At 51.6% G+C, this 26,312-nt stretch overlaps 2 protein-coding genes across 29 annotated transcripts in view; one reads left to right on the forward strand and one right to left on the reverse strand.

Moving 5' to 3' along the window:
- The first annotated feature begins 195 nt into the window (after positions 1-195).
- On the forward strand, positions 196-20,269 carry Golga2 (golgin A2). 10 transcript variants are annotated; one of them, XM_060389919.1, is made up of 27 exons: positions 196-337; positions 4,310-4,432; positions 5,370-5,450; positions 8,989-9,099; positions 9,381-9,424; positions 9,524-9,587; positions 10,119-10,175; positions 10,353-10,433; positions 11,248-11,286; positions 11,523-11,609; positions 11,693-11,786; positions 11,877-11,983; positions 13,764-13,822; positions 14,102-14,243; positions 14,879-14,968; positions 15,070-15,177; positions 15,299-15,386; positions 15,749-16,086; positions 16,331-16,444; positions 16,927-17,172; positions 17,253-17,328; positions 17,511-17,596; positions 17,785-18,003; positions 18,082-18,184; positions 18,298-18,404; positions 18,481-18,637; positions 18,729-20,269. In XM_060389919.1, the coding sequence occupies exons 1-27, from the start codon at positions 254-256 to the stop codon at positions 18,941-18,943; spliced, it is 3,120 nt and encodes a 1,039-aa protein (XP_060245902.1). In that variant the 5' UTR covers positions 196-253; the 3' UTR covers positions 18,944-20,269. The 10 variants fall into 10 exon arrangements, with proteins under 10 accessions (XP_060245902.1, XP_060245903.1, XP_021511933.1 ...); XM_060389920.1 differs by having other exon boundaries at positions 17,514-17,596; XM_021656258.2 differs by having other exon boundaries at positions 11,547-11,609.
- A 561-nt stretch (positions 20,270-20,830) lies between these two features.
- Dnm1 (dynamin 1) overlaps positions 20,831-26,312 on the reverse strand; it is a 42,563-nt gene continuing 37,081 nt past the window's right edge. For 4 of the 19 annotated variants that reach the window (XM_021657382.2, XM_021656995.2, XM_021657226.2 and 1 more), the window contains 3 exons: positions 25,071-25,312; positions 24,507-24,722; positions 20,831-21,993 (listed from right to left, as the gene is read on the reverse strand). In XM_021657382.2, coding sequence (XP_021513057.1) covers positions 21,921-21,993; positions 24,507-24,722; positions 25,071-25,312 — 531 coding nt within the window. In that variant the 3' untranslated portion in view covers positions 20,831-21,920. Of the gene's footprint in view, positions 21,994-22,822; positions 22,860-23,215; positions 23,218-24,506; positions 24,723-25,070; positions 25,313-26,312 lie in introns of all 19 variants that reach the window. The other 15 variants (XM_021657525.2, XM_021656674.2, XM_021657070.2 and 12 more) reach the window with 12 other exon arrangements.

The following is a 26,312-nucleotide window of genomic DNA, read 5'->3' on the forward strand; positions in this document are numbered from 1 at the left end:
AATAGGTGGAGGCAAAGGGTCGTGGCTGCGCGCGCAGCTCTCGTCGTTAGCTCCACCCGTCGCTCCCGCCTCGCGGAGGCGTGGCCACGCCTCTCTGTCAGTCAGCGCTCTCGTCAACCAATGGGCTTGGAGAAGGTAGGCCACGCTCCGGCTCCGAGCGGCCCAGTGACACTCTGCACCCGCCTTCTCTGCCGCTTACAGAGGCCGTGTAGCTGCCGGAAGCAGTTCCGCGGTGGCTGCCGGGATCGTGGTGATGTGGCCCCCCCGCTTCCCCCCTCCCCGCCCCGGGATGTCGGAAGAAACCAGGCAGAGCAAATTGGCTGCGGCCAAGAAAAAGGTAAAGCGCTCCGGGTCGCGTCCCCTTGACCCCAAGCCGAGCTTCTCCGATGGCCGGACCGTGACCAGAGTCCGAGCCTTTCCCGAGGCACACGGGAGGAACCCCTCAGCGCCCTAGGCTCCCCTAGTAAAGTCTCAGCCAGCCCCGCCCCCTCAGCACCCAGCCCCCGCCCTCCCAATCGCCCCTAGGTGACTTTGGCCAGTGACCTAGGGTCTCTCGGCCCTAGGCTCCGGACGCCCCAAACCAGACCTCCTTGGGCTCCTGTCTCCTGGGACCTCGGTTCTGGCCCTGTAGGCGACTCGGGCGTTGGTAGTGTGGAGTGGAATGTAGTTACGTCACAGTCCCCCTCGAAACTGTCATTAGTACCCCGAGTACGGTCTTGCGTCGCCCCACCTGCTCATCAAATGTTTCCCCTCTTCCTGTTTCTCTCATGGAGCACCTATTTCCTTTCCACCTGCAAGGGAGCTGGAGCACGGAATCAAGTGCGGAGACGCTTTAGGCGCCCACACTCCCTTAACTTAATTAACGTGAGCACAAAACAATGTCAGTGTCCCTTGCTGACACGGAAGGACGGGTTTGGGATGGGTTGACTTTTTTTTAGTTTTCTACTCTCTAGAGCGACTGAAATCTCTTTGGAGCAAAAATGCATGTATAGCGTGGATCTGTTTGTTGGGGAACTGAACTTAACAGCTGAAAGTTCAGCCAAATTATCTTCCCCAACTGGGGTGACGAGAAGCACAGCATAAACATGAGGCATCTCTCTGAAGCATCACCTTTCCCATGATTCTTGAGAGATACAAACTTAAAAGTCAGGCATGGCGTTTTCATAGATTTGTAGACTTCTCTCTGAGGCTGGGCTCGTTCTGTTCCCATGTTCACTAAGGCTGTGCCTTCATGGCTTCTGCCCTTGTGTCGTGCTGTAAAGGTTTAGGAAGTACTGCTGTGTACCTTTAAATAAGGTTGATAAAAGGGCCCCCGTAGGGTTAGGCATGTAGCTTAGTTGTTAGAGAGTTTGTCTAGTATATACAAGGGCCTGTTCAATACTCATCTTAGTTGGCAAGAGTGCTCACCTAGCGAGTATGAGGCTCCTGGCACAGCACTGGATGGGCATAGTGATGCGTGCCTGTATTCCCAAGACTAGAGGTAGAGGCCGAGGACCAGGACTTCAAGGTTGTTTTTGTCTATATATGGAGATTGAGACCAGCTAGGTATAGGTAATACTCCATTAAAAAAAAAAAAAAAAAAAAAAAAAGGAATTGTTGGAGAGATGATTCAGCAGGTAAAAGCACTTGCTTTTTGAGGTCCTCTTGCTGAGGACCTCGGTATAGCTCCCATCACCTCATGTCAGCTAACTAGCTAACTAGAACTACAGTTCTAGAGGATGTGTATGATGCCCTCTTCTGGCCACTTAGGTTACTGCATGTACATGATGTACAGACATACTTGTAGGCAAAAAATAAATAAATACACATAAAAACAATCTTTTAGAGCTGGGCGATGGTGGTCCACACCTGTAATCCCAGCACTTGGGAGGCAGAGGCAAGCAGATCTCTGTGAGTTCAAGGCCAGCCTGGTTTACAGAGTGAGTTCAGGACAGCCAAGGCTGCACAGAGAAACCCTGCTTCAAAAAAAAAAAAAAACAAAACAACAAAAATCTTTTAGACATTTATTGTTTGTTTGTTTTGAGACAGGGTTTAATAGTACAGGCTGGTCTTGAACTCAGAGATCCACCTGCCTCTGCCTTCCTAGTGCTGGGATGAAAGGTAAGAGTCACTGTGCCCAGCAATATTTTTATTTTTATTTTTATTTTTTGAAGGGAAGCTGTATTTATATGGCTCAGTAGAATGCTGGCCTCTCACAGATGATGCTCCAGATTCAATCCCCAGCACTGCCACAAAAGAAAAGAAACCATTGGCTTGAGGCTGTATTGACAATTACTTTAGCTTTTGACAATGAGATGGTTCATTGGGTAAAGTACTTGCTGTGCAAGCAGGAGGACCTGGTCTAGGGGACTTTCCTAGACCCCACATTAAACCAGGCATGGCAGCACGAATCTGTAAGTCCCAATGTTCTCTGGTGAGATGGACAGCCGAGCCAGAATTCCTGATAGACTGAAGGTCCGTCTATCCTGGTGTGTGTGATAGCAGGGGCGGTCTCAGAGTGGAAAAGAAGTAACGTTAGGGCAATCCTCTGACATTCTTGTGTGCGCCATGACATACCTGTGCACCCTTCTCATGGTATGCAGACATATATGCGCACACGTACATATTTTAAAGACAGAATCTTTGGGCTTTATTCCCTGCACACACATGATGGTTCACAGTCATCCATGACTCTAGTTCCAAGGGTTCTGACACCCTCTTCTGACCTCTGTGTGCACCAGGGACACCTGCACATGTATATATGTGGGCAAAGCACTCATGAACATAAAATATACTTAAAAAATAAATAATAAGGACAGTCTTCCTGTGTATCCCTGGCTGGCCTGGAACTCCTCACAGAGATCCATCCACCTCTGCTTAATGCTAGGATTAAAGGTGTGCTCCACCATGCTCAGCAAGATAAAGTGTTTAAGGTCCAGTGTGGGGTCCTTGTCCACTGGCTTCTTTTCTTGCTTGTTTTCTTCTGAGCCTGGGTGTTGCTGTGTAGTCCAGGTAAGCTTCGCTCTCAATCCTTTGCCTCTCCCAAGAGTTGGGATTACAGAGAGGTGACAGCAGCACACCCAGCTAGTTCCTGCCTACTAAGTGTTTACTCTCTCATCTCTACCTCTAGCTTTTCCCCCTGGGAGCTGCAAACCCCAGAGCTGGCATCAGAAAATTAAGTTTAAATTTTGTGTTTGCCTTTGTGTGTATGTGTGCAGGCATGTGTGTTGCTGGGGATGTAACTCAGGGCCTCAGCGAGTATTCCACTGAGCTACATTCCCAATCCAATTACTGCCTTTTTAGCCATGCTATTTTTTCTGCCATTTAGAGGTCATTACAATGTTTTGTGGAATTATGGTACCATTACCTGAGACTTATGGACGTATTTTTACAGGGGCTGGAGAGATGGTTCAGCAGTTAGAAGCACTAACTGCTCTTCCAGAGGACCTGAGTTCAGTTTCCAGCACCCACTTGGCAGCTCACAACTGTTTGTGACTCCAAGATCTGACACTCTCCTACAGACATACATGCAGGCAAAACCCCAATGCACATTAAAAAAAAAAAAAAAAAGAATTTTTATAAAAACAGCATAGGAGGAAACTGGGCATGGAGCTCAGCTGGTAGGATACTTGTTTAACAGCACAAAGCCCTAGGCTTGCTCTCAAGTGCTGTATAGACCAGTGTACTTGTAATCCTAGTGCTTTTAGAGGTTCAGGCAGGAAGGTCAGAAGTTCAGGCCACATCTACATAGTGAGTTCGAGCCCTGTCGGTGTTAGTTGTTTTTAAAAACTTTATTTATGTTATCTTTTTCTCCCTACTCCACCCAATCCCTTCCAACACCTCAGTACTAGGTAGGAGAGAGAAAGGTTAGTGGGAGAAGGGGGCACAGTTTTCCTAGCTGCTTCCTTCTGGTTAGGGTCATGGGTTCCTTGGAACCAGTCCAATCCTTGTTTCAGGAGATCTCCATCTTGTCTCAAAACGGCAACCAGGAACAGCCTTGTTCTTTCCCTTCTCTCCACTCTCTGGGCTCTGGCATTTATTCTCTTTCCAAAGTCCTCAGATTCAAACTCTCTGCTGCTGGCAAAGAGCTCCTCTCAGAGCCCACGTGAGGCAAATAGTCTGCTGCTGTGGACCCTCTGAATCAGTTCCATGTCCCACACCTGGGACCAAAACAGAAACATGTTTCTATCCACAACAGAGCCCAGCCTGTCTCAAACAAGTGATGTATACCAAAACACCAAGCAAAAAAACACTCAAACTGGAAGACTGGAGCAGAGGCCGTGAGTATGGGGCAAAAGGCTTTCATTTCTTTCTGTTCTCCTCTCCACAGTTGAGAGAGTATCAGCAGAAGAACAGCCCTGGTGTTCCTGCAGGAGCGAAGAAGAAGAAAAAGATTAAAAATGGCAGCAGCCCTGAGAGAAACACCGCCCATGGTTGTCAGTCACCGGGGGATGTGAGTCTTGGCTGCCAAACTCATGGGGATGGGGCAGAGGGGAGGGCTGTGATTCAGATGTCAGGTGCTGCAGGTGCCATTTAATAATTGTGGTTTTGAGGGCTCGGAGCCTCATTCAGTGGTAATGAACTAGGTCTTGCCTTGTAAGAGACCCTGAGTTTTTATCTCAGCACAGAAAAATAAAATAAATTCTGGGTCTGAATCCTCTCTCTCCATCAACTAGAAATATAGTAATATTTAGAGCAAGTTTTCTAAACTCTGAGCCTCTTTTTACATATCTGTAAGATAGTGATAATATTGTTGAATGTAGATTTATAAAGGTGAAGTGGAGTTTCTTGTGGTTGTTTTGTGTTAATTCCCCACTAGAAGGTCTGCTGTAGTGTTAACAGTGAGTGAACAATGGGCCCTGCTTGATTTTCTCCGTTTGGACTGCAAACCAGGCCAGATGGAACGTCACTTGTTGTCAAGAGTTTCCTAAAAGGAAACATCAGAAAGACAAGATGTACGTTTTAAGTCCATCATTGTCATGAGCTTCCTGGGTTACCCCCCACACGCTTAGTTTCTTCATCTGACAAGAAGGTGATGGATTGGCTTAGTGTCTTACACACTTGCTTTTAAGCTGTGCTGTAGCAGTGTAAAGCTGAAGAATTCTCTGAGAGTCTGGTTTGAAGGTGAACATGGCTAAGGGCCTCTCCCCATTACTCCCTGAAATGCTAAGTCCTGCAGGTTGAGTTGCTGCATCCCTTGGGGGATTCTTATTCATGTTGAGGGCTACCTCTGACAAGGCAGCAGGTGGCTGTTTGGAAGGATGGCACAGGCCTGGGTGCTGATCTCTGCTCTTGAGTATTCCATTTCCCTGACTGTTTCTCTTCTTCTTGCCCTGACCTTCCTGCCTCTTTCTCTCCCTGCCCTTCTTTTTCTCTTTCACCTGCTATAGATTCAGGACATCCTGAAGGTGTTGGTGTCCGACCTTAACCGTTCCAATGGGGTCTCGCTCCCCCCATTAGACAAGAGGAAGGTGAGGCAGTGCCAAGACTCACTCTGGCTTGCTCTCCCAGCCATGCATGCTGCAGAGGCCTCCCTCTTTGGGGGATCCTCTGCCACTGGCTTACTTCATGTTGCCTCAGTTAACCCTCAGCCCCTAATATGTCTGCTTCTTCCACTGCTTGCTTGATTGGCTGTTTTGTTTTTTTGCTTTTTTTTTTTCCTCTCCCGTATCATTTCTCCTCTTAGAAGAGACATACCCTAAAAGTTAAAGCTAATTGGGGAAATAACTTCCAGATCAGGTGTGTGAGATCTCGGGTTATAAACATGGACAGATGGAAACACAAAACCACCTTTTTAGGTCTTGCCCTCTGGATATCTGTCTCCGAGAAACTAAACCACGGAAGTCTGTGATTGTTTTTTATGAAATAGTTTTGTTTTGAAACTTAGGAACATACAGTTATGAGAAAATGAATTAGAGTATCGTTTCTGGGGATTATGACTTTTTTCTAAGAATCTGTTGACAGGCAATGTCAATAGTTTAAAGTCACACCTTTAATTCCAGCACTCAGGAGACAGAGGCAGGGTCTCTGAGTCTGGGAGGAAATGGCCATGTCCTGTTCTAGGACAACCAGGGCTATACAGAGAAACCTTGTCTTGAAAAGCAAACAAAGGACAAAAAAAAAGAAAGAAAGAAACTTACTGTCAAAAAGGAAAGTTAAGCAACAAATGAGTGACAGAAGAGTCTGCCCTCAGTCTTTTTGAAAAATCAGCAGAGCACTCAGGGAGGCAGAGGCAGGTGGATAACTGTGAGTTCAAGGGCAGCTTGGTTTACAAAGTGAGTCCAAGGCTGCACAGAGAAACCCTGTCTGTAAAAACCTGAAAAATTAGCAGACTCTTGATAGGAAAGGCACTTGATAAACAGTGACAAAAATAGATGAGCAGGCCAGGTAAGCCCAGGACTCAGGTGACTGAGACGAGAGGATGTTAAGTCCCAAGACAGCATGGGATACATAGTGAGACCCTGTCTCAAGTAAATACCAGAGGAGATGAACAGGAAAAGGTGTTATGACCTCCATGATGCCTAATGTAGCAGGAGGAAAGTTGGTTCCCAGTGGACTGGAGGCTGGGGCGTTTGCAGATACTTTGATGATGAAAGATGGGTCATGTTCATCTATGTGGGGAGCTGGGGAGTGGGAAAGCAGTGGGCTGACAGGCAGGCACCTCTCAGAGATGCAGGGAGCCCAGTGGGACAGGATCTGCATTCACAGAGCTTAGAGATGGACTGTAGACATAGCTTAGTACTTCTACAAGTAACTTGTGCCAGAGGACATTGTCCAACATCAGGAGCAGGCTTCTGTCAACTGAAGGAGTGGCCTGAGCCTTGGCCACATCCTGTTAGACTGGGCATGGAACAGAGTGAGGACTTGAAGGCTGGAGCTGGGCTCTTTTTAGCCAACAGTGCTGCCCCTGGCCGGATGTGCTCTGCTCAGGGGCTGTGCCTCATTTTTCCGCTCAGAGCAGCACATTGTATGTGGGACAGGGTCACATATTTACAGCCACAAATTTGGCATTTGCTGTGCTAAGGAGTCAGCCACACAGAGAGCTGGGGGCCTCAATTTCCTCATTGAAAAAAACTTACCTGAGTACCCAGCCTCTCTGTTCTGGAAATGAAAGATTTTCTTGTGTTTTTGAAAACTTTCTCAAATCAGTAACTAATTTTCTATTCCAAGACTGAAGGAGATCGGCATCTCCTGAGTAAAGATGAAACAGGAAGTGACAGAAAGATAAAAGTAGTTTCTGATGGGATGGGACATTTTGAGGAGAGTGAAAACCTTTATTTATTTGTTTGTTTTTTAGTTTTTAGTTTTTAAAGACAGTGTTTCTCTGTGTAGCCTTGTCTGTCCTCAACTTGCTTTGTAGACCAGGCTGACCTCAAACTCACAGAAATCTACCTGCTTCTGCCTCCCTGAGGGCTGGGATTACAGGCATGCGCCACTGCGCTTGGTTGTGAAAACTTTTTTAAGAACTCCATGTTTAGCTGAAGAATTACTTGGTTCCTCACAGAGTCTTTGAAAGTCCCCAACAATACCTATTGTCCTGTCCCTATAGTCCTGCTCTCAGGAAGCTAAGGCAGAAAGGTCTCCAGTTTGGGCCAAGCCTGGACTTCAGAGAGACCCTGTCTCAAAACCTGAAACCAAATCCATAAGGGTGCTCAGAAAAATACTTTTATTTTTTGCCTCTCTGAATATTGCCAGTCTTGGAGCTCTGTGCTCTTAAGATGCCACAAGGGACCCAGAACCTAGAAGGGTCTGTTGCTGGGAGTTTTTGCCACACCCCCTAGACTATCTTAGGCTTGGCCAGCTACCACTGGGTCTCTGCTCTTACAAGTTAGATTCAACTGTAAATGTTGTCAAGACAACACCTACGGGTGATTCAAAGCTGACAGTCACATGGGACTCTAGGGACATACATGGTCACAGTAACCCTACAAAGAGTGAGGCTCACCCTTAGTTCTCAGTGGTTGCTCAAAGGAGGAAATTTGATCAGCATGTCAAGAGGCTGAGACCGAAGGCTACAGAAAGGAAGGAGCCCCTCTTTGGGGAAAGACATGGCCATTTCCTCCCAGACCAGCCTTGCTGGACAGGCCTAGGCTTCCTGTTAGTGACTCCTTTGTCTTTCCATTCTCTACCCATCTGGTGTTGGACACCAGAAGATCTCTAAGCCAAAGACATATTCTAAGAGTGAGTCCTGAGCTATCTGTATGGTGGCACACGCCTTTAATCCAAGTACTTAGGAAGCAGAGGCAGGTGGATCTCTTGTGAGTTTGAGGCCAGCCTGGTCTACAGAGAGAGTTCCAGGGCATCCAGAGCTACAAAGTGAGACCTTGTATAAAAAAACCAAACCAAAACAAAAAATAAGAGTGAGGCCTGAGCCTGAGGAGTGACTGGATACAGCTGGTCAAGCAGGTAGTTCCTGCCAGGGAAGTGGAGAGACTTCCACAAGCCTTCACATCCTAAATCCTAGGATTGGTCCCTGGCAGCTGTTCCTAGGAAAATCATGTGATCTCCTGGATAGTTCATAACAAAGGTCAGCCATTGCTCTCTGCCTTATCCAGTAGTTTCTGAATCAACAAACACAGCTAGTGCGTGGGTCTGGAAGGAGGGAAGGCAGGAAAGCAAGAGGAAGAGGGAGAATGGTTATGTTGACCATGACAACTAGTCCATTCCAGGAGCAAGGCCCAAAGTCAGGGCCACAGACAGGGGCAGGCTTGCTCTCTGGTTCCTGGACTTGGGCACTTCCTTCTCCCTGCTGTGGCTGCCGCAGCTCAGAACTCCAGGGGGAACAGGGTCCTTGGGTGTTCAGGAAGGAGCCCCTGCAACCCCTGCTTTGAGCTACTAAGTGGCCTGAGGCCCGGGCAGGCCATGTCTCTACCTTGGTGGCTCCCAGCATGTGCGACCGTCCTGTGCCTGCTGCTGTGCTGCCCTGCTTGCCCCATGACTTCATGTCCATGGCCGTGAGGCGCCTGTCTCCCACATGGTCTTCTAACCCCATTGCTCTGTTCATGACAGGCGCCCACAGACCACACTGCTCCTGCGCCGCCAACTGCTGATGACGACACTATGTTTCTCAGTGTTGTTCCTTCCCCTGATGCCAATCTCGCCAGTGTGGCATCACCTCAGGTTTGTGCTTTTCCCTGTTGCCTGCTGCCCTCCTGTCTGCTTCCCAAAGGACTCTACCTTCCCTGAACTCTCTTCTCTCTTGAGGTAGCTTGGTCCAGGTAATGCTCCTGGAGCCTAGCATGGGGAGGCCAAGATGAGGGAGGCTTGGGGAGATGGGTGTTGAGATGAACTTGGCCCAGCCTGTCTCTGTGTGATAATAAGCAGAAGCTGAAAAATGTTACTTTTTAATAATGTTACTGAATGTTTTTTGTTTGTTTGTTTGTTTTATTATACCTATACAGAGCCATGATGCTGGCAATTGCTCTAACCTCATGGAGGAGACCAAGTAAGTGTTCCCTGCTGAGGGAGTCAGGGCAGGCCTCTGCCTGTGAACCCCATCCCCCTCAAGCTACCTGCACCCCTGACCGTATCTCTCCCTTCTTAGGACTTTCTCATCAACTGAGAGTCTGCGACAACTTTCTCAACAGCTGAATGGCCTTGTGTCTGAGGTACCATAGGATTGGGGTCTAGAAAGAAGGTAGCAGGGGGGAAAGGAAGTTTGGTAGAAACTGAGGCAGGGATTCTCAAGAGACTAATTCATGAGAGGCTCTTGTCATACCTGGAGAAGATGTGGGTTTGGACCATGATGGTGAGTGATTTTATCCTGGTGTGGAAAGTGTAAGATGACAGGTGTTAAATGGGCGAGGTTGAGGCATGGTGGGATAAGAACCATGAGGAGTGGCCAGGTAGTGGTGGCACACGCCTTTAATCCCATTACTCAGGAGGCAGAGAACTTGAACTCAGTATACTTGAGTTCAAGGCCAGCCTGAAATACAAAGTGAGTTCCAGGACAGCCAGGGCTACACAGAGAAACCCTGTGTCAAAAAAACAAAAATAAACAAACCATGAGGCGTGGCACAAAGCGGCTATGAGGTAGGCAGGAAGGCAGATTCTGCAGGCTGAGGGGGAAGTAAGGAGGCTGGAGGGATTAGACATTGAGGGTGACAGAGCCTCTCCACGTGAGGTGTTGTCTCTCCTAGTCTACATCCTACATCAACGGGGAGGGCCTCACGTCTTCCAACATGAAGGAGCTGGAGGTGAGTGGCCTTGGAACATGGCCCTGTGACCCTTTAAGCCAACCACCTATCTCCTTCTACAGTGGGACCTGGGTGCCCACTGCCAGCTGAGACAGCCCACCACCCCCGACCCTAATGATGCTCTCTCTACCTTTCCCCCACCCCTCCTCCAACTCCTCCTCTCTGCATGCGCCTCAGAGCCGGTACCAAGAGCTAGCAGTAGCCCTGGACTCCAGCTATGTAACAAACAAACAACTCAGTAGCACGATAGAGGAATTGGTAAGAGTCCAGTGGGGTCCCCGATTCTTGCTGCCAGTCCTGGGCTTCAGTTTCCCCTTGGGGCTCTGAAGAAAGGGACTGGGGCCCCCTCTGGGACCAAGGGGGAGTGGGAAACCTGGGGCCTCAGTCTCAGCTGGAGGCACCCAGAGCATAGAGCATGCAGCATGGTTCTTAGTGCTCTGTGTGCACCTCTGTTCTGTACTCCAGACCTCCTGCTTCAGTCCTCGCCCTACTTGTTCTGAGCTTGGGGAAGCCTCCAAGGGAAGGGAACACACACCCAATTGGTTGTCAGGAGCCCCATGTCCTGTCCTGGCCTTAGGTCCTTATTTGTTTTGATTTTGGCCACACCACTCCCATGGTTTAGTTTCCTGTTGAGGCAGAATTGGGGGTTATCAGAGACCTCTTCCCACTGTCAGGAGGCTAGGGCTTGAGGGCTCCTGGAACTGTCAGAAGCTAGTGCTCTCCCATTCTTCTTTTGGTTGTACCTGCAAGATATGCTCAGTTCTTAATTCAGCACACTCTTCCAAGTCCCAAACTGGCAGAGGGACTTTCTGTTTCTTTCTTGAACTTGAGTTTCTTTCTCAAACTTGTTTCTAGAGTTACTGTCCTTTAACTTGGACTCAGGTTCATACCTCTGTTGCATAGTTGTGAGAGGCAACCAAAACACAGGTGGTAGTTCTTTGGGAGCTTGAGGAGTTTGTTAGTTCATGTGCCCATTGGGTCTGAGCACCTTTTTCAAATCCATCGCCCTGTTTGGTCTGGGGTGTCATGAAAGGGGTCAGCCCCAGTCAGCTCCCTTTGGCTCTTCCCACAGAAACAACAGAACCAAGATACTCTGGATCAACTGGAAAAAGTAATGTGATTTCTGTGTTTGCTCCTTTCATGGCTGATGGGGTGGAGGAGGCCTCAGAGTTGTAGGCCTTGGTCTTGCTTACTTCTTTCATGGAAAAGCACCCCCCCACACACACACACACAGGGTGTCCTCCATAGGATCCTTGATAACATGGCCTCATGATGAGCCTGTCCTGGGCCACTGGTGTCTTTCTGGGGCTGTGTCCCTTACCAGACCATCTCTGCCTCCTCACTAAGAGCTGCACTTCCCCATGCCTGCAGGAGAAGAAGGATTATCAGCAGAAGCTGGCAAAGGAGCAGGGAGCTCTCAGGGAACAGCTGCAGGTGAGGGGCCTGTGCAGTATCCTCATGTCCTCTGAAGAGCGTTTCTCTCCTTTCTCTGAGCACTTGTTGGCTTTTCTCCAAAGGTTCACATTCAGACCATAGGCATCCTGGTGTCTGAGAAGGCAGAATTACAGACAGCCCTGGCCCATACTCAGCAGGCAGCCAGGCAGAAAGCAGGTAGGTCCGGGCATCTTCAGCATAGTACTGATACCTTGGCAGGCTTGAGGGAGCATCTCTGGGGCTTCATCTAGCCATTACTCATTCCAGGAGAGTCGGAGGATCTCGCCAGCCGCCTACAGTCTTCCCGACAGCGTGTGGGAGAGCTGGAGCGGACCCTGTCTACTGTGTCAACGCAACAAAAACAGGCAGACAGGGTAAGACATGTTGCCTCTCTGGCCATTAGTAGCTTCCTGGTGGAGAGTGAGCTTAAAGGGCTTTTCAGCATGATCCAGTGTCTTGCTGCTGACAGACAACTCAGCACAGGCCGTTTCTTCCTGCTTTTGTTGTGTGGTTGGTAGAAGCAATCTGGAGATGAGTTCAGTGCTGGGTGACTGGGGTCTGCATAAGCAAACACTGAATGCAAAACCTAAAGGCAGGTGCCTGCTGGGACCTCAACCTACTGTGTGTGGCCTTGGCCAAATGCTAAAAGATACGATATGGTACTTGGGCTGTGAAAGTACAGAAGAGCTTAGTGTGGTACCGTTTGTGGGGAGAGGAGGATGTGTGTATGCAGTATATGTAAAACATGAGAGGATTGATAAACTCAGGGTTGGGAACAGAGTGACTGAGAGGACTTTTGCTTCTGTACCCTCTGAGCTTGGGACTGTGTGAATGAACCATCTGTTCAGAGGAGAGCACAAGATGCAAACAGAAGTTTAATTTCCTCCTCTTATCTGCCTAGAGATTTAGTCACTCCTAAATGTTCAAGTCCCAGCTCTCTCTGCCTAAATGACTTCAGGCCAGCATTTAGCCTTTGTATATTGTATTTCTGCAACTGTTCTAGATGAGTGTGAAGATTGGATGGAATTGCTAGCAATATTGCCTGGTAGAGTGCTCAGTAAACAATATTAACACTACCAATAGTGTCTGAGTGTTCCTGGCCCAATGCTAGGCTTCTGTTTTGTTTTGTTTTTGTTTTTGTTTATGTGACAGTGTTTCTCTGTGTAACAGAGCCCTGGCTATCCTGGATTCACTTTGTAGACCAGGCTGTCCTCAAACTCACAGAGATCCCCACCTGCCTCTGCCTTCCTGAGTGCTGGGATTAAAGGCATGTGCTACAAGGTCTGGCTGTGTAAATGCAATGAAAAAAAAAAATTCATGGGCTCAGCTGTGGTAGTACACATCTTTAGTCTCAGCACTCTGGAGGCAGAGGCAGGTGGATCTCTAAGTTGAGGCCAGCCTGTTCTATATAGCGAGTTCCAGGACAGCAGGGCTATGTAGAAAAAATTTTATGTTCCAAAAAATTTTTGCATCCCATCTGCATGAGACCATGTCTCATAAAACTAAAGTGAATGCTGGGCAAGGTGACGCATGCCTGTGATCTCAGCTCTGGTGAGACTAAGGCGGGAGGGCCACCTTGGGCTATATTGTAAATTCTAGGATCACTTACCCTGTTTGGAAAGAAAAACTAAAAGAGCTAGGTTTTTATTAGTTAATTAAAAACAAAAAGAGGGCTGGAGAGATACCTTGCTAGTTAAGAGCACGAACCGCTCTTCCAGAAGACCCAGGTTTGCATCTCAGTACCCACATGGCGCTTCATAACTTTCTGTAACTCATGCTTGTGGAGCACAGACATATATGTAGGGAAAACACCAGTACACATAAAATAAGTAAAAATTTAAAATACTACAAACAACTCTGAAAGTTATGACTGGTGGTGTGGACCTTTGGTTTCAGCTGTTGGGGAAGCCGAGGCAGGAAGATCACCTAAGCCCAGGAAGCCAGCTTAGATAACATAGTGTGACCGCACCTTACAAACAAAACAAGCACACAGAAACATAAATGAGACCACAGGCTTAGAAATGCCTTGGGAAAATGTCAGGTGTAATCAAGGAAAAGAAACATCACGTGGAATATCACTGGGACTGTTGGTTGGTGCTCTGCCGGTTGCTTCATCAGCCTGCCAGGTCCAGACTCGGCTTTCTTTATCTGCAGTACAACAAGGACCTAACCAAAGAGCGAGATGCCCTCAAGCTGGAGTTGTACAAGAACAAGTAAGAATGGGAAGGAGGTTGGGCTATCTGCAGCCTTAGTGTGGAGAATGGAGAGTCTGAGGAGGCAGGAGACAGGTTTGGGCTTGGGTAGAGCTATGCTCTAGCCCCAGCCATGCGCCTGACTCATGGTGTGGCCCCTGCTGACTCATTCTCTCTGAGGCTTGTCGCTTTGGATACAGTGCTGTGTCCTGTGGCTGTGTGACAAGGCTCGTGCATCACTTTAAAGTGTGGTCCTTTCTGTTCTTTATCCCTTCCTTACTGCACTACCTCTGGCCACAGCAAAAATAATGAGGACCTGAGGCAGCAGAACTCAGAACTGGAAGAGAAAGTTCGAGTCCTAGTGGCAGAGAAAACAGCTGCACAGTTGGGGGTGGAGGAGCTGCAGAAGAAGCTGGAGATGTCAGAGCTGCTGCTGCAACAGGTGAGAGGAGCAGCCCACACCCCAAAGATTCAGACACACAGTCTCAGCATCCTTGGGGTGGAGCCTGAGACCCGGGTACACAGTCTCATCCGTTCATGGGGACAACCTGCAGCCAAGAGCTGGACAGGGACAGTGGGAGCCTCTTCCTGGTCCTGTAGTAGATTATCTAGTATTTGTTCAACAGGGAAGCCTGACCACACCTATGGAGCCATTACCTCAGTGGCGGTGATATGGCTGTTACGTTTTCATTTTTATTTTGAGGTGTCTTGGTCGAAAAAAACGTTTATTTATTGATTTGATTAATGGTTTTGGTTGTTGAGACAGAGCCTGTCAGTCACTCATGGTGACCTATAACTCACAAGGTAATCAAGCTAGCCTTGAACTCATGGTAATCCTCCTACCTTACATGTCTAAGTGCTGAGGTTGCAGGCATGAGCCACCATGCCCAGCTGAAAAGCCATCATCCTGTGTAATATAAATGACCTATGCAGGAGTCTGTTTACCTCCTCCAGGCACTCTTCTCCTATGGCAATCACCTTGAGTTGTCCATTAATCCTAGCTCGTGCTCTTGTGGGGAGCACTGCAGTGGAACAGCACAGGCTCCCAGGCCTACACCCCTCATTTCCCTCCTACAGTTCTCTAGCCAGTCCGAGGCCTCTGACAGTAACCAGCAGTTACAGCACGCCATGGAGGAGCGGGCTCAGCTGGAGACCCATGTAGGCCAGGTGAGGGCTTGTAGGGGGAGGGGAAGGGCATGGCCCCTGGTACCCCAGGGCAGGTAAGGACCAGTGACAGTCTTTTGTAACTCATGCATTGACTGATGCAGCTGATGGAGTCACTGAAACAGCTCCAGATGGAGAGAGACCAGTATGCAGAGAACCTGAAAGGAGAGAGTGCCATGTGGCAGCAGAGGATACAGCAGATGGCGGAACAGGTGAGGCCTAGTGTCTCTGCTCTTCGTGAGCCTTAGTGCGGTGTGGCTGAGGCTTTTGTAGGGGCTTTGGTTTTGCAGAGGTGGGACTGAGAATAGATGGTGCCTGTGATCTCTTGGGCAGGTACACACATTGAAGGAAGAGAAGCAGCACAGAGAAAGTCAGGTACAAGAGCTGGAGAGCAGTTTGGCGGAACTCAGGAGACAGATGGGTGAGTAAGGCAAGGGCAACCTGAGAGCAGGAGTGGGTCCAAGGGCCATGAAGGTGGCTTCCATTGCCCCAGGAGGCAGGTGGGTGTAAGGACATTGTAGCAGAGGGCAAAGAGTCTCTATCAGGATCAGGTGGCAAGTCTTGTCAACTGAGCTGTGCCCCTCTGTGAAAAGCAGGGCGGCATGCCTACTGCTACCCCTGTAGGTGACTGAGCATCAGAGAACTGCACTAGAGTGGCTTGAAATGCTTACCTCATCTGAGACCCTTGACAGAAAAGCCAAGGCTTGGGGTGGAGAGCCTGACTCACAGTGCAGCCTGAGAAGCCAGTAGTGGATCCCTCACTGTGCCTGCTTCCCTTCTCAGAGGAGCCACCACCCCCAGAGCCTCCAGCTGGGCCCTCCGAGGTGGAAGAGCGGCTTCAGGGAGAGGTTGAACAATTGCAGAAGGAACTGGAGAGTCTTACAGGACAGCTGCGGGCCCAGGTGCAGGACAATGAGAGCCTGAGCCACCTGAACCAGGAGCAGGAGGGGCGGCTGCTGGAGCTGGAGCGGGAAGCCCAGCGCTGGAGCGAGCAGGCGGAGGAGCGCAAGCACATCCTGGAGAGCATGCAGAGTGACCGCACCACCATCAGCAGAGCGCTGTCACAGAACCGCGAGCTGAAGGAGCAGCTGGCCGAGCTACAGAACGGCTTTGTCAGGCTGGTGCGGAGCCTGCAGGCCCTTCTTACTCACAGGGAACACACTCGCCCATTCTGGTCGGCACTGCAAGGGATGAGGTGCTATCCACCTCACATGAGATGGTAGTGGTGAAGGCACCCTGTGATCCAGAGCCCTAGGGTGTGTGGGAATGATCCCAGAAGCTTTCCCGCTCTGTGGGAGGAGGTACACATGCAGTTCTGGGGACCTCTGCCACATTAGGTCCTGCTGACTGCTGCTTTCTGTTCAGACCAACGAGAACATGGAGATTACCAGTGCGCTGCAGTCAGAGCAGCATGTCAAGAAAGAACTGGCCAAGAAGCTGGGCGAGCTACAGGAGAGGCTGGGAGAGCTGAAGGAGACAGTAAGACCTACCACATATGGTGCCAGCCATGGGACTTGGAGAGGGAGAGTGCAGGGCCCATCACAGATCAGCTGCAGCCTTTGGGACAGGCAATCCAGTCTTGCAAAGCAGCCTGTGACTGCTGTATTAGAGATAGGTAGCCCTGGACAGCCAAGGCCTGAAGCAGCCTTTTTATAGCTGCAGGTTAAACAAGGCTCTGGGTTTAGGCTGGATTCACGTCCATGTGTTCAAATTCTTCCCATCACCAAACCTGTTTACTGAACTTAAAAGATGAGTTTTCTCATAGAGGTGTTGAAAGCGAAAGAAATGAGAAAATGTACATAAAATATTGGGCACTAGTAGTTTGTGCAGAAGAGAATGGGCTGGTTCCATCTGCTTTTCCATACTTGGAGCCTCAAGTGGGTGTGAAGCTGGGTGCAAAGGCATAGGCTCAGGATGTGGGAGCCAGCCACTGCCTGCCCTCAGGCCTAGCCTTCCTGCAGGTGGAGTTGAAGAGCCAGGAAGCACAGGGTCTGCAGGAGCAGCGAGATCAGTGCCTGTCACACCTGCAACAGTATGCAGCTGCCTACCAACAGCACTTGGCTGCCTATGAGCAGCTGACCTCTGAGAAGGAGTCACTGCACAAGCAGCTCCTGCTGCAGACACAGCTCATGGACCAGCTGCAGCACGAGGAGGTACAGGGCAAGATGGCAGCTGAAATGGCCCGCCAGGAGTTGCAACAGGCCCAGGTGAGGCAATTCTTGAGGCTGGACCCCAATGGGAGGACCTGGCCACCTTTGTACCTTCTCACTATTTCTTGACCTCTTAGGAGCACTTAGAAGCCACCAGACAGGAAAACCAGCAGCTCCAGGCCCAGCTGAGCCTCTTGGCCCTCCCCGGGGATGGTAAGACCACACAGGAGAAGAGGAATGTGTTTGGGGAAGCTTTTAGTGGACATTTTCTAGTCAGCGCCTGGCCCCAGGGGATACAATGGAGATACAGAGGTGGGGTCCTGAGCTCTCTTCCCCTAGCCCACTCTGTCTACCTGCTGGGATATCAGAAGAGACAACCTACTGTCTGCCCTCAGGAGATGTGGACCAGGAGGAACAAGATGAGGAGGTTCCTCGGCCCATTCTGACCATCCCAGAAGACCTTGACAGTAGAGAGGCCATGGTGAGCTGGGCTACCCCTTCTCTTCCCTACCTCTGTAGTCCTTGGTTTCCTGCCCACTGATCTCTTTTAATTACCGTGTTGTGCCTGGGACCCAGTGCTGTCTCCCATCTGGGAACAATTCTCTCTCTGCTTCCCTGCCTGCTTTGTTCTGAACATTTCCCTAAGAAGCACACTTCCCTTTTATGCAGGTGGCATTCTTTAATGCAGCTATAGCCAGTGCTGAGGAAGCGCAGGCCCGGCTACGAGTGCAGTTGAGAGAGCAAAAGGCACGTTGCCGGAGCTTGGCTCACCTGGCAACCCCAGTCCAAAGCAAGCTTGAAAAGGAGGCAGTGGTCCCCGGGAATGTGGGTGACTCTGCATCTGAGGAGAACAACCAGGCCTTACGTGTAGCCATGGAGAAGCTGCAGGTGAGTATGTCTTTGGGGGCTGGGAGGGTGGGGCCAGCCAGGGCTCCTGAGTTCCTGAGACCTCTGTTTTGGCTCCAGAACCGCTTCCTGGAGGTCATGCAGGAGAAAGTGGAGCTCAAGGAGAGGGTAGAGGAGCTTGAACATTGCTGTATCCAGCTTTCTGGAGAGACAGACACCATTGGTGAGGCAGAGAAGCAGCCTAAGGCTGCAGAGGGTTGGGGGGGGCGCTGCATATGGGGCAGACTGGGGGAGCCACAGTGCCTGAGCCCTGTCCACCTGCCTGCCATTCCACAGGAGAGTACATTGCTCTCTACCAAAACCAGAGGGCAGTGCTGAAGGCCCGGCACTTGGAGAAGGAAGAGTACATTAGCCGGCTGGCTCAGGACAAGGAGGAGATGAAAGTAAGACTCACACTTCTGTAGTCCAGGCCCTGCTAACCTGGGCTGGGATACTCTGGTTGAGCACCTCTTTCTCCAGGTAAAGCTGCTAGAGCTGCAGGAGCTGGTATTGAGGCTTGTGAGCGAGCGCAATGAATGGCAGGGCAAGTTCCTGGCAGTCTCTCAGAACTCCGTTGATGTGCCCACCCCAGGGCCCACAGGCTCCCAGGAATTTGGAGCTGCTGACCAGCAGGGTGGTGAGTAGAGCCCTTGTCTTGGGGAGGCATAGATGGAAGGGCTCCCATGCCATGCAAAGCCTTGACTTCTTCCGTCCCCATCTCTCTAAAGACCTCAGGGAGGTGAGCCTGGCTGACAATGTAGAGCCTGTACAAGGAGAGGCTGGGACTCCCGCTCCCCACGAGAACGCCACTGCACAGCAGATCATGCAGCTGCTGCGTGAGATCCAGAACCCCCAGGAGCGCCCGGGCCTGGGTAGCAACCCTTGCATCCCCTTTTTCTACCGTGCTGATGAGAACGATGAGGTGAAAATCATGGTTGTCTAAAAGACTGGTGGCCAAAGCCTCACCAAGGGCAGCCAAAGGTTCTGCCCAACCCACTTCCCTCCTCAGCCACCCTTATCCTTATAATTAGGTCAGACTCCACCCCGTCCAGGGGCTGGGGAAGTAGCTCAGTTGGTAGAGTGCTTGCTTGCCATGCACAGACCTGGGTCCCACCCCTAGCACCCCTGAAACTCCTGATGCCTGTAATTCAAGCACTTGGGAAGGAGAGGCAGGAGAATCAACCATCCTCATCTACCCCAGTGAGTCTGAAGCCATAACAGGCTACATTGAGACCCTCTCTGAAAAACCAAAAGATCAGACCTACTGTCTTAATGGGGATACAAACAGGTCTTCTGCTGTCTGAGCCAGGGTAGTTTTACTTTCTAGACTCTGTTAGAAAAAAGCACCAGAGACTCCATGATTGAGCACACTGCTTCCCTGTGTAGCCTGGAGGCTTTCTCACCAAGTTGTCTTGCATTTGGAGGGTCTCTGAAGACATTCTGGGACAGGACAATTTGGCAGCATCTTCACCGCCTTTAGGCCAGGTGCAGCAGGGCTGGTAGATAGCCCAGCATTTAGCAGGGTTCCTGCTTTTTAACCATCTCAATCCTTTCCACGTTCCTTTTCTTCCACACCCCTTTTGTTTTCTTCGGACAGTGTCTCATGTATCCCAGGCTAACCCTGAACTCACTACAGCTTGAACTTCTGATTCCCTGCCTCACCACTGTGCCCAGTGTTTGGCAGTGCTAAGCAGGCACTCTACCAATTGATTTACCCCAGGGCTACCTACCTTTTTCCTTTGTGTAGTGATGCTGGGGGTGGAACCCAGGGTCCAGCACATCCCCAGACCAACTCCCATCTTCTTAGAGGCACTTTAAGGCAGTGGGGCTGGGCGGCATTTTCTTGGGGTCCCAGGCAGTTGGGGCTAACTGCCTCAGGAAGGCATCCCACTTAGGAGGGCTTCCATCTTTTTTGAGGCACTTTGGGGCAGGGAAAGTGGGTACCATTCTCTCAGGCCTTATGATAATTGGGGTAGCTGTACACCAAGCAGAACAGAGGCTGCTGGGGCGGGGTGGGCTTTCCCTCCCCCGGTGTACATATTGTACCTGTGTACCATTTTGTATATTCTGGGGTAGGGACACCCCCTGTATCATAGTGGAGGTTGGAGCTGACAAGTGGGGAAGAGGTTCTAGTAATCTTTTGGGGCTGGGAAACTTATTTATTTGTAGTGTAGGACAGAAGACAGGAGGCGGAGACAGGGTTGTGGCACCCTGCTGATGCAGCTCTTTATTTTGCTTTTTACTTGGGAAATAAATGGATTTAGCCATACTTCTGGGCCTAGGTGTTCCTGTCACTGGGTTCTGGGGTTAATCTCAGGTTGGCACTGAGCAGGGAGTGTGTCCTGCATGGAGAAAGCAGGCTTCTGGCCTGTGTGGAGACCAAGGTCTGAAGTGCCTAGAAGGGCTGATTGGCAGCCACCATCTGTATACTGCCTATTGAAGCTTAGGCATTCCAGGGGGAGTCACGGGCTACAGGGGAAGGCCTTCCTTGTTGGGCAACAGAGCCAAGCCTGACCTGTATGTAGGTAGAACTCAGGGTGCAGCACTTGAGGGTGCTGACTTCCAGGCCAGGCCTTCTCCATTCTGTCCCCCTTCTCTAGCCTGTTTTGTTGTTCTTCAGGCTGCAGTCCTAGCTCACAGCCTCCTGGCTGAGCTCATGCTCCTGCCCCCCCCCCCCCAGTGGTGAAAGCAGAGTTCACAGGATGAGGACCTGCTAAACTCACCTTAGGGCACCCTAGCAAGGGCTTTTCCTCACCCTGTATTCAGTGTCCAATTTACACCTTCCCCTCCCCCAGCTCCAGAGAATACAAACCAGCAGAGGGACACACAATTCCCCATCATCCAGAAATGGGTTTTATTCTCAGCCAAGAGGCAGCAAGACTGGTGGCCGTCAGAGACCCGCACAGCTACCGGTGCAGCATCCCCATGCTGCAGGGCGGGCGTGGCCGAGGGGATGGGAGGATAGGGAGGCTCACTGCAGGTGCCACATTGTATGTGGGGGTTGTCAGGGTGACAGCGTTCCCTTGTAGTTGGACCACAAGACTCCACAAGGACAGCACGGTGGTCGATTCTGACACTATAGGCGAGGCTGTGTCAGCCATATATATGTATATATGTATATATATATATAGGTATATTTATAGATATTTATAGAATGTCGCAGGAGCAATACCACAGAGGGGCACAAGTTTTTACCAACATCACATCTGGATGTGTCAGCTCACCACTACAACAGACTAAGTCACAGATGATGAATAGGACGCTTTGGGGCTGGGGGAGCCACTGTCAAGTCACAGAACAGCTGTCCAGGCAGGCTTGGTAAAGGGAGGTCTCCGAGGATTAGGAGGGATCTGGTTAGAGGTCGAAGGGGGGCCTGGGGCTCTCAGGACGGGACGGACTTGCCTGACCCGATCGGCTGGCAGTTGGAGAGAAAGCCAAAAGAGAACCGGAGAGAGAAAAGGAAGGAGAGCTGGTAAGGCAAGAGCAGCCACCCCCAGCAGAGGCAGAGGGGATGAGGCAGGTGTGGATGTGGGCAAGGTTCCCAGAAAAGAGACGGACAGTTGATGAATGAAAAACGGAAGATGGGAGGTGCAGGGCCATAACTAACGGATAGTCTGGGTGGAGGCTGGGTGGCCCTCTCTCGCCACACACACGGCCTCTCACACACCACCCAGGCAATGCACCCACAGGGCCTCCCTCTTCTCTAGTCACTCTGCCATCCCACTGGCCCAGGGCCACCCCAGGCCTCAGGGAGTCCCATGTAACAGCCATGAGGCCAGAAGTACTTGAACCAGGAGAGCAAAGCTAAAGGGGATGGCTGGAGGGGGCACCGGAGGCCCCTCAGGTGGTCAGCCCAGGAGTCCTCTGAGGGGACCCTGGGGAGGCTGGGAGGCAGGCAGCCGACACCTGTGGCCACAGACTTATAAGTCTAAGAGGGGAGCCTCCGCTGGTCGGGGGGCTGCAGGTCGCGTAGGTGAGGCTGGGCCCTTCCTGCTGGGGAAAAGCAGAAGGGTGAGCGTCAATGGCTGGGGAAGAGTTGGGACAGGGTAACTGAGAGAGCTTGCGGCCAGCCAGGCAGAATTGAAGCTGACTCGCCCAGTCAATAGACACTGCAGTGCCTTCAGCTAAAAGGCATAGGTCACTGTGAGAAAAGGTCAAGTGTAGGAGCTGATGGGTTGGCCCTATATCTGGGGCTGAGGACATGGCCATTAATTGCAGGTGTGTATTGTCAAAGAGGACTGGAAGGGGGGGCCGCCTCGCCTTGCCTTGCTTGTGAGCTGTTATGAGCTGACCGAACGGCAAAGGCTCTCAAGTGGTCTGGAATGGAGCCCTGGCTCACCTAATGTCTGATTATCATGCTTGCACTCTGATGGATTTAGTTGCCCATGCTCCCAGGTTGGGAGCTGAATGCTGTATGTTGGCAACACAGTTCAGACTAGGTATGAAGATGAAGTTCTAGCCCCTTCAGAGTTTAGCCAAACACCCTCTCTGAGCTCTCAATCCCTATACCATCATCAATGAGTCTGGCGTCTGACAGCTCCAGGGAGTATCCACATCTACCAACTTGTGAGTGGAACCTGTCCCAAGAGCCCTCAGTTTAAGCAAGAAGGCCTTGAGTAGTGGCGCTGAGTCCCGAGGCTCACTGGGAAGGGAAGTGAGAGAGCCAGCTGGCAGAGGACAGGAAGAGGGAGTCTAGAACTGCAGAAGGAGAAGGAGGGGCCTAGCTCGGAGGTCCCAGGTGTGTCCGCAGCATGGAGCTGGTGCAGCGAGGAGGGAGGGGCCAGACACACTGTTCATGCAGCAGGCTGAGAGCATGACCTACCGTAGCTGACACTCCTCAGGGGTCACTGATAGTGATTCTGAAAGACAGCACGAAATCAACAGGGCAGTTCACAAACACACAGGTGGGCCAGGCCTGGGGTTAGGGCACACACACACACGCCTGGGCGTGCACACACATGCTATGAGGCCTCAAGGCCCTGCATGCACACGCTAACACACATGCCCACAAACACACACACATCTCCCCTCCCTCCTCCCAGTGCCCAGCGCCACTGCCGGCCAATACGTGCAGCACGGATCTGGGGCATGCAGCCACTCGGCACACTGAAGCACACGCATGAGCTGTCACGACACAGAAGCTCGCCTGCACGGGAAGGCCTTTGCACCAGCTCCCTGCACACTCAGGCCTGGTGTGCTGACAGGGTTGCCACACTGCTCATAAAGGGATAGGGCTTGCATTTTAGGATCCAGCTGTCATTGCCCAAAAACCTTCCATGGCTCCCTACAGCATTGAGTCTCCACAAATCTCTAACCTGCCCCACCCTACAGCCACATTTACCATTAATATAGCAGCCCATCATCGCCCTCGACCTGACAATGCCCTGGGGAAATGGCAAGGTTCTTGTTTAGGAGAAAGGAAACTGAAGTTCTTATTTAGGAAGGAAGATGACTTTTCTACATGGAAGTGAACCAGCACCTCTGGAGTCCCAATCCCATGACATGCTGCCTGTCTTTACCCTACTGTTTCAGTCATCAAAGCCCCACAGAATAGGCCTATCCCTGCCTCATTCTGGGGCTAGACCCCTCAGCTCTGCCCTTCAGCCATCTAGATTCCCAAACAGATGCTACTGGTCTTGTCTGATCCTGTGTTTCTCAGAGACTAGCCAGGGCCAATGGAAACAGGGCAGACTGAGTAAGCGATTAGAGTGAACTTCCTGGAAAGCAGGTCATGGATAAAGAAGGCAAAGCCAAGGAATGAAGTATATTCCGTTTTCTGGAGCTCTCTGGCAGGAGGATAGCCTTCAATCCCTGTCCCTACTCCACACCCACCACCTGGTTTCAGACCACCAGATTGTCCATGATTCCCAGACCACTTCCCCAGCTGCTCTGTATCCTACCCCATGCCTGGGTGCCACTCTCCCATTCACACCCGTGTGCACGCCCACACACATCACACACCCTGCTGGTCACACAATCACAGCCTGATTCTGCGGGCCCAGAGGCTGGATGCCACTCTGGGACAGCTCAGAAGAGTCAGGGCTGGGAAGTGGGGCGTCAAGGTAGCTCTGAATGTAACCAAAGAAATCCACATGGATCAAAGAGAGGATCTGGGGCCAGAGACCTAGACCTGAGGTAGGCTCACAGGGGCTGGTCGGGGTGAGTGAAGGGTGGAATGGAGGAGGATGGAGGGCAAGGGTTTAAGAAATGCAAAGTGTGGGAGGAATGGAGAGAAGATGAAAAAAGAGGGAAGCGCCATGCAAGTGCTGAAAAGGAGGGGGCAGGTGATTTGAGCCCCAGAGCCCTCTCCCCAGAAACAACCACCTCCGGGACTCAGCGCCCCTGCGGGGCAAGACTGCCAGCCATGGCCGCAGGTCCCTTGGCCTTGCACCACGACCCCAGCGCCTGGGATGCAGAGGGTCGCTTCTGCTGCTAAATCCAACTCCACCTCCCTCCCGGTCACGCCCTCCTGGCGGCCACTCCCGCCGCCTTAAGCCCCTACTCACCTGGGGACCCCAGGCGGGGCGCGGTTGGGGCGTGAGGGCACCTGGGGAGGGGGGCCGAAGGGATCAGGGGAAGCCCCCGGCCTGGAGGGCACGGGGGGCGCCCCCCCCAGGGCGGATCCAGCAGGCGGAGGCCCAGGAGCAGGGCCCCGCGACCCGGGCCGGGCTGGGGGCACGGCGGGGGCTCTGCGCTGCGGCGTGGGGCTTGACGTGGGCGATCTACGGGCGACAAGGGCCGAAGAAGCGCGGAGCAGAGATGAGCGGCTCCGCCACCAGTAGAGATCCCGCCCTCAGCCCAGGCTGGCCCCGCCCATGCAGCAAGCCCCGCCCACCGCGGCCGCAGTTAGCTTCGGAGAGCCTAAGCCCAGCCTCCCGCGGCGCCACCCGCCCAGCAGCCAGCGCTCACGGCAAGCCCCGCCCCGCAACAAGCCCCGCCCTCTTCTAAGCTCCTCCCCTCGCTCCAGATGGGAGCTCCCGAGACTCGGGCGCGCCACTGCCCGGTCCCGGCCCTCCTCCCTCGGGCCCCGGGCTGGGGGGCTTTGGGGCCGTGGGGGCCGGCCCTGGTACCTGCGTCCGGCCGGTACGCTCTGCACCTGCAGCCAGGAGTCGTCCACGGGCGGGGGCATGGGCGTGCTGACGGTGGTCGTGTTGATGTCGCCGATAATGCTGAGCGCCTCCTTCAGTGCGTGGTACATGCGCAGCATCTCATCGCGCCGCTGAGCCTGCTCGGCCGATTCCTCCATCAGTGTGTTCTGGTCCCCGCAAGAATACAGGTTGGCCAGCAGCTCGGAGAAGATAAACTCCTTGGTCTGCGCACAGAGAGGGAAGGAAGGAAGCTAGAACCTGATGATCGTGCCACCCTGTCAGCGGCCAGACCCGCTGGAACTGGGTGCAGAACTGCTGAGGTTTGGCATTTCAGATGCCTGCCTCTGCTTGGTGCCTAAATCGGCAAGTCTTTTCAAAGCCCATCTAAAAAAGTCCTTTTCTCAGAGGAGAATACACAGGCAGATAGGGAAGTCACCTGCGCTAGGTGACAGATCCAGGAGGAGACTCCGAGCCTAGCATACCACTAGGACAATTGCCTTTCTTGGGACCAAAATAGAGAAGATAGTTTAAAACGTCCTGAGCCCCTAAGAAAGAAAGCAGCAAATATATCACCATGATGTGTCCTTGTATTGAATGAAAAGTGTCTGTGTGTGTAGTGGGGGGCTGATGCCCACCGGAAATTCCCGGGTATTTTTATTCCATCCAGTCTGGGGCAATCTTGTGAGCTGCTGGCATCATTGCAGCTTCCTTCCGATTCCACTGATCCCTTTCCCAGAACTCTGCTGAACACCTGCCATGTGCCAGGCTTCGTGCTGCTCCACACTTTGTAAGTGTTCTGTCCTCAGCTCTATTATTACCGTCCATATTTTACACATTAGGAAGCAGACTCGGAGGCGATAGTTCATCTGCTCACAGTCACCGAACCTGCAGCAAAGCCAGCAGCATGCAAACCCAGCTCTGCTTTCCTGGGCACTGTGAGGTGTGCCTCGAAGCAGCCTCTGAGATTCTCGAAAAAGCCAAGATTCCTCGCCCCTCCCGAAGAACATGCGTGTCTGGGTCAAGCTAAGTATGCATATCTATCCTTCAACTGAAAGTCTCCCGAAATTCAAATTAAGATCAAGTGTTTCAGGCTGGAGAGATGGCTCAGCAGTTAAGAGCACTGGCTGCTCTTCCAGAGGACCCTGGTTCAATTCCCAGCACCCACACGGCAGCTCATAACTGTCTGGTCTGTAACTCAAAATTCTAGTGGATCCGACTTCCTCA

Source organism: Meriones unguiculatus, chromosome 8 (assembly GCF_030254825.1).
Source record: "Meriones unguiculatus strain TT.TT164.6M chromosome 8, Bangor_MerUng_6.1, whole genome shotgun sequence".
Taxonomy (NCBI): domain Eukaryota; kingdom Metazoa; phylum Chordata; class Mammalia; order Rodentia; family Muridae; genus Meriones; species Meriones unguiculatus.

Bases quoted from the DNA above. Each gene is read 5' to 3' on its own strand.
- Golga2 (XM_060389919.1), top strand. From the start codon at position 254: ATGTGGCCCCCCCGCTTCCCCCCTCCCCGCCCCGGGATGTCGGAAGAA. The intron at 5,451-8,988 runs GTGAGGCAGTGC...TGTTCATGACAG, and splicing joins CCCCATTAGACAAGAGGAAG to GCGCCCACAGACCACACTGC. The intron at 10,434-11,247 runs GTAAGAGTCCAG...CTCTTCCCACAG, and splicing joins GTAGCACGATAGAGGAATTG to AAACAACAGAACCAAGATAC.